This window comes from Myxocyprinus asiaticus, chromosome 41, assembly GCF_019703515.2.
Source record: "Myxocyprinus asiaticus isolate MX2 ecotype Aquarium Trade chromosome 41, UBuf_Myxa_2, whole genome shotgun sequence".
NCBI classification, from domain to species: Eukaryota; Metazoa; Chordata; class Actinopteri; order Cypriniformes; family Catostomidae; genus Myxocyprinus; species Myxocyprinus asiaticus.
Window position 1 is genome coordinate 16,645,922 of NC_059384.1, and position 11,562 is coordinate 16,657,483.

Here is an 11,562-nt window from a genome sequence, read left to right on the forward strand (position 1 = left end):
CTCTCTCTCTCTGTGTGTCTCCGCTCACCCTTTCCCTCTCCCCACGCCTCCCCTGGTCTCGCCCCCCAGGTTCACAGGAGGCGGGGTGGGCCACCGACTGACGGAACAGCCGGAAGGGCAACGCCTCCCCCCCAACACCCCGGAGATGGGGGGAGTTAGTCAGACCGGTGGCGCCCCAGCCTGAATCGGGCAGGGGAGGAGTGTGACGGGGAGGAGGGCGTGGCCGGGCCGTGATCAAGCACGGCCGGCGCTAAATCAGCTGATCAGCGGGAGAGTGAGATAAGGGGCAGCTGGAAACCCCGGTTCGAAAGAGAGACGCACACGATTGTGTTTTTTTACGTTTGTTTTAAGTTGAGTTTCTCATTAAAACTTTGTTTACTGTTCAGCCGGTTCCCGCCTCCTCCTTGCCCGTCCTTTACCTGTTACATTGTGAAATAATGACATAAAGCATGAATAAAGCATGTTCTTGCTTCAGTGTATAATTAAACTTTATATATAATTTGGGACTGTGTGACATTGTTCAAGTTTTTCACCGTAATAATAACTAGAAAAAGTTTTTCAAATTTCTCTTCTAATTGACAGATTCGTCCAAATCTGAGAAGCGTCCTTAAAGTGATAGTTCAGCCTTTAATTCATATTCTGTCATCATTTCCCTGTCCTTCTGTCCTTCCCACCCAGTGAAACTTTCTGTATTCTGTGGAACCCAAAAGATGTTAGACAGAATGTTAGGGACTGACAGTCTCAGTCACCATTCCCTTTCAAAATATGGAGGGGGGAAAAAAACATGCTGTGAAAGTAAATGATGATTAAAGCTAGCATTCTGTCTAACATCTCCTTAAAGGAATAATTTTCCCAAAATTGAAAATTCTCGCATCATTTACTCACCCTAATGCCATCCCAGTTGTGTATGTTTTTTTTTCTTCTGCTGAACACAAAGATTTTTAGAAGAATATCTCAGCTCTGTTGGTTCATAGAATGCAAGTGAATAGGTACCCAAATTTGAAGATCAGAAAGCACACAAAGGCAGTATTAAAGGAATTCAAATGACACTGGTTCAATGTTTCAGAAGGGATAAGTGTGGGAGAAACAGATCAGTATTTAAATAATTTTTTACTAATAAATGTCCACTTTCACATTCTTCTTCTTGTGTTTTTGGTGATTAAATTATTTGTGCTTATCGCCACCTACTGGGCAGGGAGGAGAATTAATAGTAAAAAAGGATTTATTAGATTATTAAATTAGATATTGATCTGTTTCTCACCCACACCTATCATATTGCATCTGAAAATCACTGGAGTTGTATGAATTACTTTTGTGCTGCCTCTATGTGCTTTTTGGAGCTTCAAAGTTCTGGTCACCATTCACTTGCATTGTATAGACCAACAGAGCTGAGATATTCTTCTGAAAATCTTCATTTGTGTTCTGCAGAAGACATACACTTCTGGGATGGCATAAGGGTGAGAAAATTAGAGCATTTACATTTTTTTTTTTTTTGGGCAGACTTTCCCTTTAATTTGATGCATGGAAGAAAGAAGTCATATGGGTTTGGAACTGCATGGTGGTGAATAATTACAATTTCCATTATTAACAGTAATATTAATAATGGTTTTATTATTAATAATAATAATCATTCTGTAATGCTTGTTCAATGTGTATCATGTGCTGGTATATAGGAGAGAAAACATCCATTACGTTATATGTGAAAGTAACTAGTTACTACTTGAGTATTCCTTTTATTGGATACTTTCTCACTCTTACTCAAGTAATTTTTAACATTATTACATTTACTTCTACTTGAGTAATCATTTTTTTATTATTTATTTATTTATTTATTTATTTATTTTTTAAGTAATTGTACTTTTACTTGAGTAAAGTTTTTGGCTACGCTACCCAACTCTGCCCAATTCAAATGCTTAACTAAGGTTCTGTCCAGTAAGCATGCTCGATATTACATATTTAAGGGATAGTTCTAACCTTCATTCCATTCCAAACCCATGTGACTCTCCATCATGGAACTAAAAAGGAGATTATGCAGAATAGTCTCCATTCACGTTTTCTGTATTAAAAAAACAACAACATAAAAGCGAATAGTGACTGAGGCTAACATTCGTCTTAGTAACTTTTTTTTGAGGTTGGAACAACATGAGGGTGAGAAAATGATTCAACAAACCCTTTAAGAAAATCCTTAAGTATTGAGATATAAATGTAAGCTAGATAAAAAGGTTTGGAATTTGTCATCTAAATCGAATGCAAGTAGATTAATGTTATGAAATTAAGTGTATACATTAAGTGGAAAAGTGCACTAGAATAACCTTCTTTATTATTTGCCTCGTGCCGCTCTGGGCAACTGCCCATGTCGCCCAAGCCTAACTCCGCCATTGCTTTCGAGTGCATTGCCATCGCGCTTTACAAGCTCGCACCTTGTGCCGAGTTGTTGGCGAGACCTTCGGTGTAAACAAGACCACCGTGCAAATGACCATGACACGTCAGCTTTCATGCGAATAAGTCGTTTCCATCACTTTAATGCGCATTTTAACTTATGCGAAACTCTCCTCCTTGCGCATTAAATTATATGAGAATTTTGAAAATGGTTGAATGGAAACGCAGTTACAGAGACTTTAAAAATGGATCAAAAATGAATGAGAATAAAATAATCTACACAGGTTCATTCATTTGTGCAACTAATTTGTACTAATGTGCAACTGAGTAAAAACACTGATTAATTCCATATACTGCATCAATACAAACATCAAAAAATATTATTATTATTATATAAACAAAAGTAATTATTTCAACAAACACACTACTCCTAGTATTATTTGAGAAGTGAGCAAATATGTATCCACTTAAAAGTTTAATGGCACAACCGTCTGTAGTTAGCTTCAAAAGCCATTTAAAAAGGTAAAGATCTAAAATTAAGAATAACATATTTGGAAATATTACTTAGCCTACAGTAAAAGCGTCTTCTAAATCACTAAATATAAATCATATATTTAGTATGATTTACCATGTTGAAAACTCAGTCAATAGAAATAGAGCCCTTATTATTACATTGTATATATTATTGTTATTAAAACAGTATTACAATAATAGCTTTGCTGTGCATTGGAACAGATTTTTACAAACTTTAAAAAGATCACACATATATTCTCACTCCACTGTTTGGATAGCTGTAATCATATTGTGTAATAAGGAATTGACAAGAACATACTGTAGGTTATCAGAGCACTAACTGTTATCCTAAACACAATAGAACAAAGCTTTACATGATTGCTGTTGCTAAAACACAGCATAATGACATGTACAGTAATCCAATTTCTGCACTAACCATTTAAATAAAAGCACAGCTTGCTCTTAAAATTCAGAATTCAGGAACAGGATAGTTCAAAAAATGCTATCTATGCATACTTATCTGAAAACAACTGCACTGTCCATGTTGATTTCTTGAGAAATAAAATTAAATGTATAACATTTGCAATTGACAAACAGAAATGCAGTGTACAAACTACAATGGCTTAATATTCTGAATCAGTATACAACATAGGAGACATCCTTATTATTTTAAACATACTGAATTGATGAAGGATTAACATAAATATACTCAACTTAAGTCTTACATTTATTCAGGATAAAATTGCTTCCTCAGTCAAATCATAATACTTCCTGCTGCAACAATAACTTTAAACAAAATCTCAAGTTTTGTCTACTTCATAAAGAATCACAGTGCAAATAAAGTAATTACATATTAAATATGTAAACTAAGTTCTGTAAATGAAATAAAATGCATATTGACAAAGGATAAACATTTGTAAATAATCAGCTTTTATGTTAAGAAAATAGATGTGAATTTTAGACAAATTCAACACATAAAAGTTGCTGCAATTCTTTAGCACCTGTCATAAATTTTTACTTATTCCTTGCCAACTTTGTCATAATAAAGGAATAATGCATTATGATAACTTTTTGAAATGACTTCAGGTTTATAGTCTTTGGAATGAGTATCATAAAAAGGTAGCTTAAACAAATTTATCCTATGTGTAAAAAATGGCATAAGTTTAGTTTAATATACAAATTATAGTACTTAATACAACAATGTACTGTAAGGTATTATGGTGCAGCCTATAACTACCTAACAGACATTGTCCAAAATGAAAAGATGGGGATCACGCTTCATTTAAAAAGAGCATAAAAGTACTTTCATTCTATAAATGTCTGATATTTAAATATCTATAAAAGACAGAATCACCAGGATCCATTACCATGCTCACTTTCAGTCAAATACATGTGATGATGTGTATTTATAGTTTCATAACAATTAAACTGACCACAAATTAACCCGTTCTACAAAAAGGTAAACAAAGAGAACAAACCATGATTATTATAGTTTACATTAACTTAAACAATGGTAAATTGTCTTATTATGCAGAAAATAAATAAAATTAAAATAGAACCAACTGAATGCTTACTTGATATCTCTTTCATACCTTATTACATTCATAATGCATAATTTAAAACTTTTTGTTATGCATAAATGTAATTGAAGACCCCAGTAAAAATGCTATTGCGCTCACTATCCATGTGACACAAAATTAACATTTAAATCACAACTTCAGATAAAACCAAAAGCTAAATGTCAGTTTACGTAAACCACCAGGTCAAGTTAATTTGTTCTTTTCATAAGTCTCCCAGTGTACCAATCTCACTCTACCATTGCCCAATCTAAAGCAGCTCTGTAGGAGTGAACTGGAGTCCTCATACTCCACAGTCCGTATTCCTGTCCAACAGTTTGCGGTGGAGGGTGAGCAGGGTGGAGAGGCAGGCCACGGACATGTGGAAGACCAGCTGCCAGATGTTCCTCAGGCCAAAGAGAGAAGCATTGCAGAAGATGATGACAGTCAGAAGAGTGCATGATTTCAGCTTCTTCTGGCAGGTGTGGAACAAATATAAATGACACTGTGGGAAGCGGACAGAGATCTGCGTTACAGTGCTTTGTTAAATGGACATGTGTATTTGTTGGCACTATGGTTTTCTGGAAAATCTTTAAAAATTAATTCTTTACCTCCTTTTAATGAACAAATAGAGATTGGAAAAAAAATCCCACCCTCACAACAGTTTAATTTTCCAGATGGTGTTTAATACATAGCATATTTATGTCATACTGTACATAGAACTGTAAGACCATTTACCTGGCAAACACAGCAGACAAATGCCAAAAGAAACGCCACCACATTCCACAAGCCATCATAATCATCCTGTAAAGAATGGTATCATACCATAAAATGTAAACTGTCAGACCGGACTTCTTTGCAATTATACATATAGATATGTGATTTTATTTGAACCACAGTGTTACCTGGAAGGTGTTTTCAATAAGATGGACACCACGTATAAGGTTGAGGGCAGCACACATGATGTTAAGAACCAGGGAAAGAATTCCAGGAGCTGAGACTGGTTCCAACCTCTGACCTTGACCTTTAAAACCAATAGAGATCAAAGTTAGCCATATCTATCAATAGAACACATGCTCAACATATTGAAGAATATAAAGTGCAAGCTATATTTGTCACTAAACAATGCAGTGCTCTGAGTGTAGACCTGACGCAGATGTTTGTTCAACATGCCCATTGGCTGCTCCATTGGTGAGTACCACGTCCTCCATGGTGAGAACCTGAGGGGGGCTGGTCCTGAGGTCCTCCAGTACCTCGGCCAGGGTTACTTCAAGAGATGGACCACTACTCTGACTGTAATGTTGCTGCAGTTTTTGAATGACACTATCTGAAATAATCAAAGGCATATTAGTAAAACCACTACATAACCAGCATGATATACATTACACATGCAAGTTATAGAAACATTATCAACATTATCATCTTTTTGTGGCTTGTCATAATTTAGAGCTCTACTGTATTGAATAAACACATTATTAATGACATTATCCATGATACATCTAATGCCTAGCCCAACCACATTCTTCTGTCATCTTACCAAACTCTAGAAATGGGTATGGCCTGTTTGCCAGGGCCACTGCAGAGTTGTCAAAACATGCTGTGAATTCCCAGCGCAAGTCTTCCAAGAAGCAGAAGGCCACGGCAGCAGGGAGACTACATGCACATACGGTCATGTATGACACGCCCTCGGATGAGAGGAAGCTACAACACACAGAGAGGCCACTTAGTTAACAAATGATTTCACAGGGGGGCTTGGACTCTGTAATGCAGGTAAACAAGACCATGTACATTGCTGTGCTTCCTCTTTCAAAACTCTTTTAACACTTGATTCACTATCACTTAGTCATCTAAACGATCTCATCTTTGGATCTCCTTTTCTTCCTATATTCCCATGCATCTATACCTCTTTACTTTTATCCAAAGCAACTCAATACAGGGACAGTCTGGCTTTAAGTGCCGTGCACAAGGTCACAAGGGTGACTGAACTCAATTGGTAATCTTTTTTTTTTTTTTTTTGTATATCAGTTATTCACATTTATTTTCCAGAATGAGAATATTGTGAATCAATAATAATGCCAAAAAATAAATAACAAAATGTGATGGTCAATTTGATAATTTGGTTATGTTTGTCTATGTTTATAATTATATGTATTTATTTACTCATTTATTTATGTACACTGAAAAACATGAAGAGTAAGATTTACTTAAAGTTTTTGCAGACAGCTTTTAAAGAAAACTTTTATATAAAATTAAGTAAAATCTACTTAATTATAACTTAACATTTCAACAACTTTTGCTTACAAAACTTATGTACATGGTATTTAAATAAGCTTAGTAAAATTTAAATGAACATTTTACTAGAACATTCCACATGTTGAATACCTTCCATTATTAACATGTTAAAAAAACGTACCCCATGACATATGGAAGCTTTCCACTGAAAAGCTCCATGCATGCTATGTAGTCTATTAGAAAACAATACCTTGCTGTACTAGAGATGTACTGGAGTTGTGCATGCAGACCTCAACACTTTGTACACAAAATGATGTGGTAACAATTTACAGACAATTTGTTTGATCATGAACGGGAAATTGAGCAGAAAATAAACTTCAGACTTCACAAAACAAGAAGTTATGGTAAATAAACTTGCAAACAGTGAAATCATGCAAGCTCATTTATTATTCCAACCTGGTGCATGGTGGGAACAACAGCTTTGAAAAGTTAAGTAATTTACCACTGAAATTTACTCAAATTAGTGAATAAATATATAAGGTTTTCTACTTTAGGATTAATACATGATGACACACTGTAAAAATAACAAATAAACATACATAATATTTAATTATTATGAATTTTGCATTAGTTTTTACAGGTTTAAACTAAAAACAAATGTGTATTTACTTACTATTTTCAAGTTCACGCTTAAACTAAATTATTCAACATAGAAAGTACTTAATCTTTTCTGCTATATTTACTTAATTATTTTCAGTGTGTTCAGTGTGTCAGCTGAGGACATGTGAGACATCTATTTCTCAAACTAGAGACTCTGATGTACTTATTCTCTTGTTTAGTTGTACATCTGACCATCTACATCTCTTTCTGTCCTTGTTAGAGCCAGTTGTCGTTTGTCTTTGAAGACTGTAGTGTACATCTTTGTATGAAATCTTCAGTTTTATTATTTTTTATTTTTTGCAATTTCAAGCATTGTATAGCCCTCATTCCTCAAAACAAGGATTGACTGATGAGTTTCTAGAGAAAGCTGTTTCTTTTTTGCCATTTTTGACCTAATATAGACCTTAAGACATGCCAGTCTATTGCATACTGTGGCAACTCAAAAACAAACACAAAGACAATGTTAAGCTTCATTTAACGAACCAAATAGCTTTCAACTGTGTTTGAAAAGTGATTGTGAAGTGCAAGTGATTTTCTAGTACCAAATTAGCAACTTAGCATGATTACTCAAGGTTAAGATGTTGGAGTGATGGCTGCTGGAAATGGGGTCTGTCTAGATTTGATCAAAAATGACTTTTTTCATCAGTAATGTCCTGGCTATACTTTGTGATCAGTTGAATGCCACTTTGGTGAATTAAAGTACCAATTTCCTTCAGAAACAGCAAAATCTGTACATTATTCCAAACTTTTGGCCATCAGTATGTGTGTATATATATAAGTAATACATTCAGAAAATCTGCCTTTTGGTAGATCTTTCACCACTAGGTAAGTGGTTCTCAACCTGGTGGCCTCAGCAAACTTCCAAGGGGGCCACGAAATTACTTTAAATTATTTAAAATTAGTTATATCAAAATAATAAAACTTAATTAAAATGCTTAAAACAGCTAAAATTCAAGCTCTATGCCTATAACATATAGTTGAAGTCAGAAGTTTACATACACCTTAGCCAAATATATTTAAACTCAATTTTTCACAATTCCTGACATTTAATCGTAGAAAACATTCCCTGTCTTAGGTCAGTAAGGATCACTACTTTATTTTAAGCATGTGAAATGTCACAATAATAGTAGAGAGAATGATTTAATTAAGCTTTTCTTTCTTTCATCACATTCCCAGTGGGTCAGAAGTTTACATACACTTTGTTAGTATTTGGTAGCATTGCCTTTAAATTGTTTAACTTGGGTCAAACATTTTGTGTAGCCTTCCACAAGCTTCTCACAATAATTTGCTGGAATTTTGGCCCATTCCTCCAGACAGAACTGGTGTAATTGAATCAGGTTTTTAGGCCTCCTTGCACATGCTTCTTCAGTTCTGCCCACAAATTCTCTATCAGATTGAGGTCAGGGCTTTGTGATGGCCACTCCAATATCTTGACTTTGTTGTCCTTAAGCCATTTTGCCACAACTTTGGAGATATGCTTGGGGTCATTGTCCATTTGGAAGACCCATCTGCGACCGAGGTTTAACTTCATGGCTGATGTCTTGAGATGTTGCTTCAATATATCCACATAATTTTCCTTCTTCATGATGCCATCTATTTTGTGAAGTGCACCAGTCCCTCCTGCAGCAAAGCATCCCCACAACATGATGCTGCCACCCCCATGCTTCACGGTTGGGATGGTGTTCTTCGGCTTGCAAGCCTCACCCTTTTTCCTCCAAACATAATGATGGTTATTATGGCCAAACAGTTAAAAAAAAAAAAATTTCATCCGACCAGAGGACATTTCTCCAAAAGTAAGATCTTTGTCCCCATATGCACTTGCAAAATGTAGTCTGGCTTTTTTATGGCAGTTTTGGAGCAGTGGCTTCTTCCTTGCTGAGCAGCCTTTCAGGTTATGTTGATATAGGACTTGTTTTACTGTGGATATAGATACTTGTCTACCTGTTTCCTCCAGCATCTTCACAAGGTCCTTTGCTGTTGTTCTGGGATTGATTTGCACTTTAGGCACCAAACTGCATAAAGGGACAGTGGTGGCTCAGCGGTTAAGGCTCTCAGTTACTGATCAGAAGGTTGGGGGTTCAAGCCCCAGCACCGCCAAGATGCCACTGTTGGACCCTTGACCCTATCTGCTCCAGGGGTGCTGTATCATGGCTAACCCTGCACTCTGACCCCAGCTTAGCTGGGATATGTTGAAAAAAATAATTTCACTGTATATGTGCAAATGTATACTGTGTGATAAATATAAATATTAATTAAATTATTAACTACATTCACCTCTAGGAGACAGAATGTATCTCCTTCCTGAGCGGTATGATGGCTGCATGGTCCCATGGTGTTTATACTTGCGTACTATTGTTTGTACAAATGAACGTAGTACCTTCAGGCATTTGGAAATTGCTCCCAAGGATGAACCAGACTTGTGGAGGTCCACAATTGTTTTTTTTTTTTTTTTTTGAGGTCTTGGCTGATTTCCCCATGATGTCAAGCAAAGAGGCACTGAGTTTGAAGGTAGGCCTTAAAATACATCCTATCAGAAGCTAATTGGCTAATTGCCTAAAGGCTTGACATCATTTTCTGGAATTTTCCAAGCTGCTTAAAGGCACAGTTAACTTAGTGTATATAAACTTCTGACCAACTGGAATTGTGATATAGTCAATTAAAAGTAAAACAATCTGTCTGTAAACAATTGTAATTACTCATGTCATGCACAAAATAGATGTCCTAAACAACCTGCGAAAACTATATTTTGCTATTATGAAATCTGTGGAGTGGTTAAAAAATGAGTTAATGACTTCAACCTAAGTGTATGTAAACTACTGACTTCAACTGTATATACTGACAGTTCCTGAAACCTTCGAAACATGAAATTAATTATGATTAAATATTTCAATCTGTTGATACTTCTAGTTTCTTGGAATGAAGGTCATGGAGTAAAAAAGGTTGAGAACCACTGCACTAGACTACATCACACACATGCTAAAGAAATACTGTGTGGTCCTCAATAGAACACTTACTAAATGTTTAGCTCATGGCCCTTGACGGTCCCTCTCTCTGGTAATAAGCTCAGGGATTTAGAGATCACTTTCAGCTGTTGCTTTCTCTCCTGAAGCTCCTTGTCATGCAGGAAATCAGTGGAGGCGGAGAGAGGGAGAGCATCCCTGACCCGGACCACAAAGGCAAACAGGATCAGTGACATGCTCCTCGTGGGCCTCTATGAGAACACATCCTGAACACATAGCAGACAGACCACGATAAAGCAACAATTCCAGCACTTGTTATAAAGTGTGTCTGAGGACAGGATGTTGTTCCTTTCAAATGCATTGTCGAAGCAATGGATGTATGCCTTTGCAATTTAAAGACCCCTGCAACTGTACATATTACAACCATATACAACATATCACAGTATAGCTAGTTTAACCAGGTTAATTTGAAAAAAACAAAAAAAAAAAAACATCTGGGAGCTAATTTGAACACATGGTTCTCAATATCCACATTAGCACATGATTGTAACGTTATATCAATACATTAAACCGTGTTTTTGTAGAGAAAATCAAACCATCACTGGCTTTGTTATACTTTATGATTGTACAATAACATAATTATTGTTTGCAATTACATTCATCGGATGTAAAGTTTAAATATAATTTGTAATGGTGCTTCATCTTATGTGAAGTGGATTTCATCTCCCTGATTGAGTGCACGTTTTTTCAACAGCGCAGATAAAATCAGTCTTCAATACTACTAGCAGGTGCAGATGCGCTTTATCGTCCCTTACCTTACAACAGCTCAATGCACCTAACACAAATAATGTGAAGAAAATAAAAAAATGGACTAGAGTCTACAACTTTCATTAGTACTGTGGGTTGTAAAACGACTCAAGATTATCTTTTTTTGAGTTATGTATGACTTAATAACATTATAACGCCACTACAGCTTTCTGTGTTTCAGTGAATTATGGGAAACAGGAACGTCAACGGATTTCGCTATTTCAAAATAAAAGTCCACATTCATGGTTGGTTGTGCCTGTCAAAAATGCATGTATATACGTATGTGTACTCTTGACAGATATTATATAAATATTAAATATAATTAAAAAAAAATAAAATAACTTGCTCTCAACCCCGTGCGTGTTCTTCACAGAGCAACAAAATATTACATAGAAGAAAAAAATACTATTTAAAATGTAAATAAATATAGCAATAAACCACTTATATTAACACAA

General features: G+C 35.7%; 1 protein-coding gene across 1 annotated transcript; it reads right to left on the reverse strand.

The window, feature by feature from the left end:
- Positions 1-3,606: 3,606 nt before the first annotated feature.
- LOC127431888 (vesicle-trafficking protein SEC22c-like) lies at positions 3,607-11,295 on the reverse strand. The gene is made up of 7 exons (XM_051682516.1): positions 11,116-11,295; positions 10,355-10,566; positions 5,986-6,149; positions 5,596-5,775; positions 5,354-5,472; positions 5,187-5,252; positions 3,607-4,953 (listed from the first exon to the last, which is right to left on the reverse strand). The coding sequence occupies exons 2-7, from the start codon at positions 10,534-10,536 to the stop codon at positions 4,753-4,755; spliced, it is 912 nt and encodes a 303-aa protein (XP_051538476.1). The 5' UTR covers positions 10,537-10,566; positions 11,116-11,295; the 3' UTR covers positions 3,607-4,752.
- Positions 11,296-11,562: the final 267 nt, after the last annotated feature.

What these genes read in the sequence shown, in the direction of transcription:
- LOC127431888 (XM_051682516.1), bottom strand. Translation starts at nt 10,536, where the DNA reads ATGTCACTGATCCTGTTTGCCTTTGTGGTCCGGGTCAGGGATGCTCTC. An exon ending in TGAACAAACATCTGCGTCAG is followed by an intron (nt 5,473 to 5,595) that starts GTCTACACTCAG and finishes TTGGTTTTAAAG; the next exon opens with GTCAAGGTCAGAGGTTGGAA. An exon ending in TTATTGAAAACACCTTCCAG is followed by an intron (nt 5,253 to 5,353) that starts GTAACACTGTGG and finishes CATTCTTTACAG; the next exon opens with GATGATTATGATGGCTTGTG.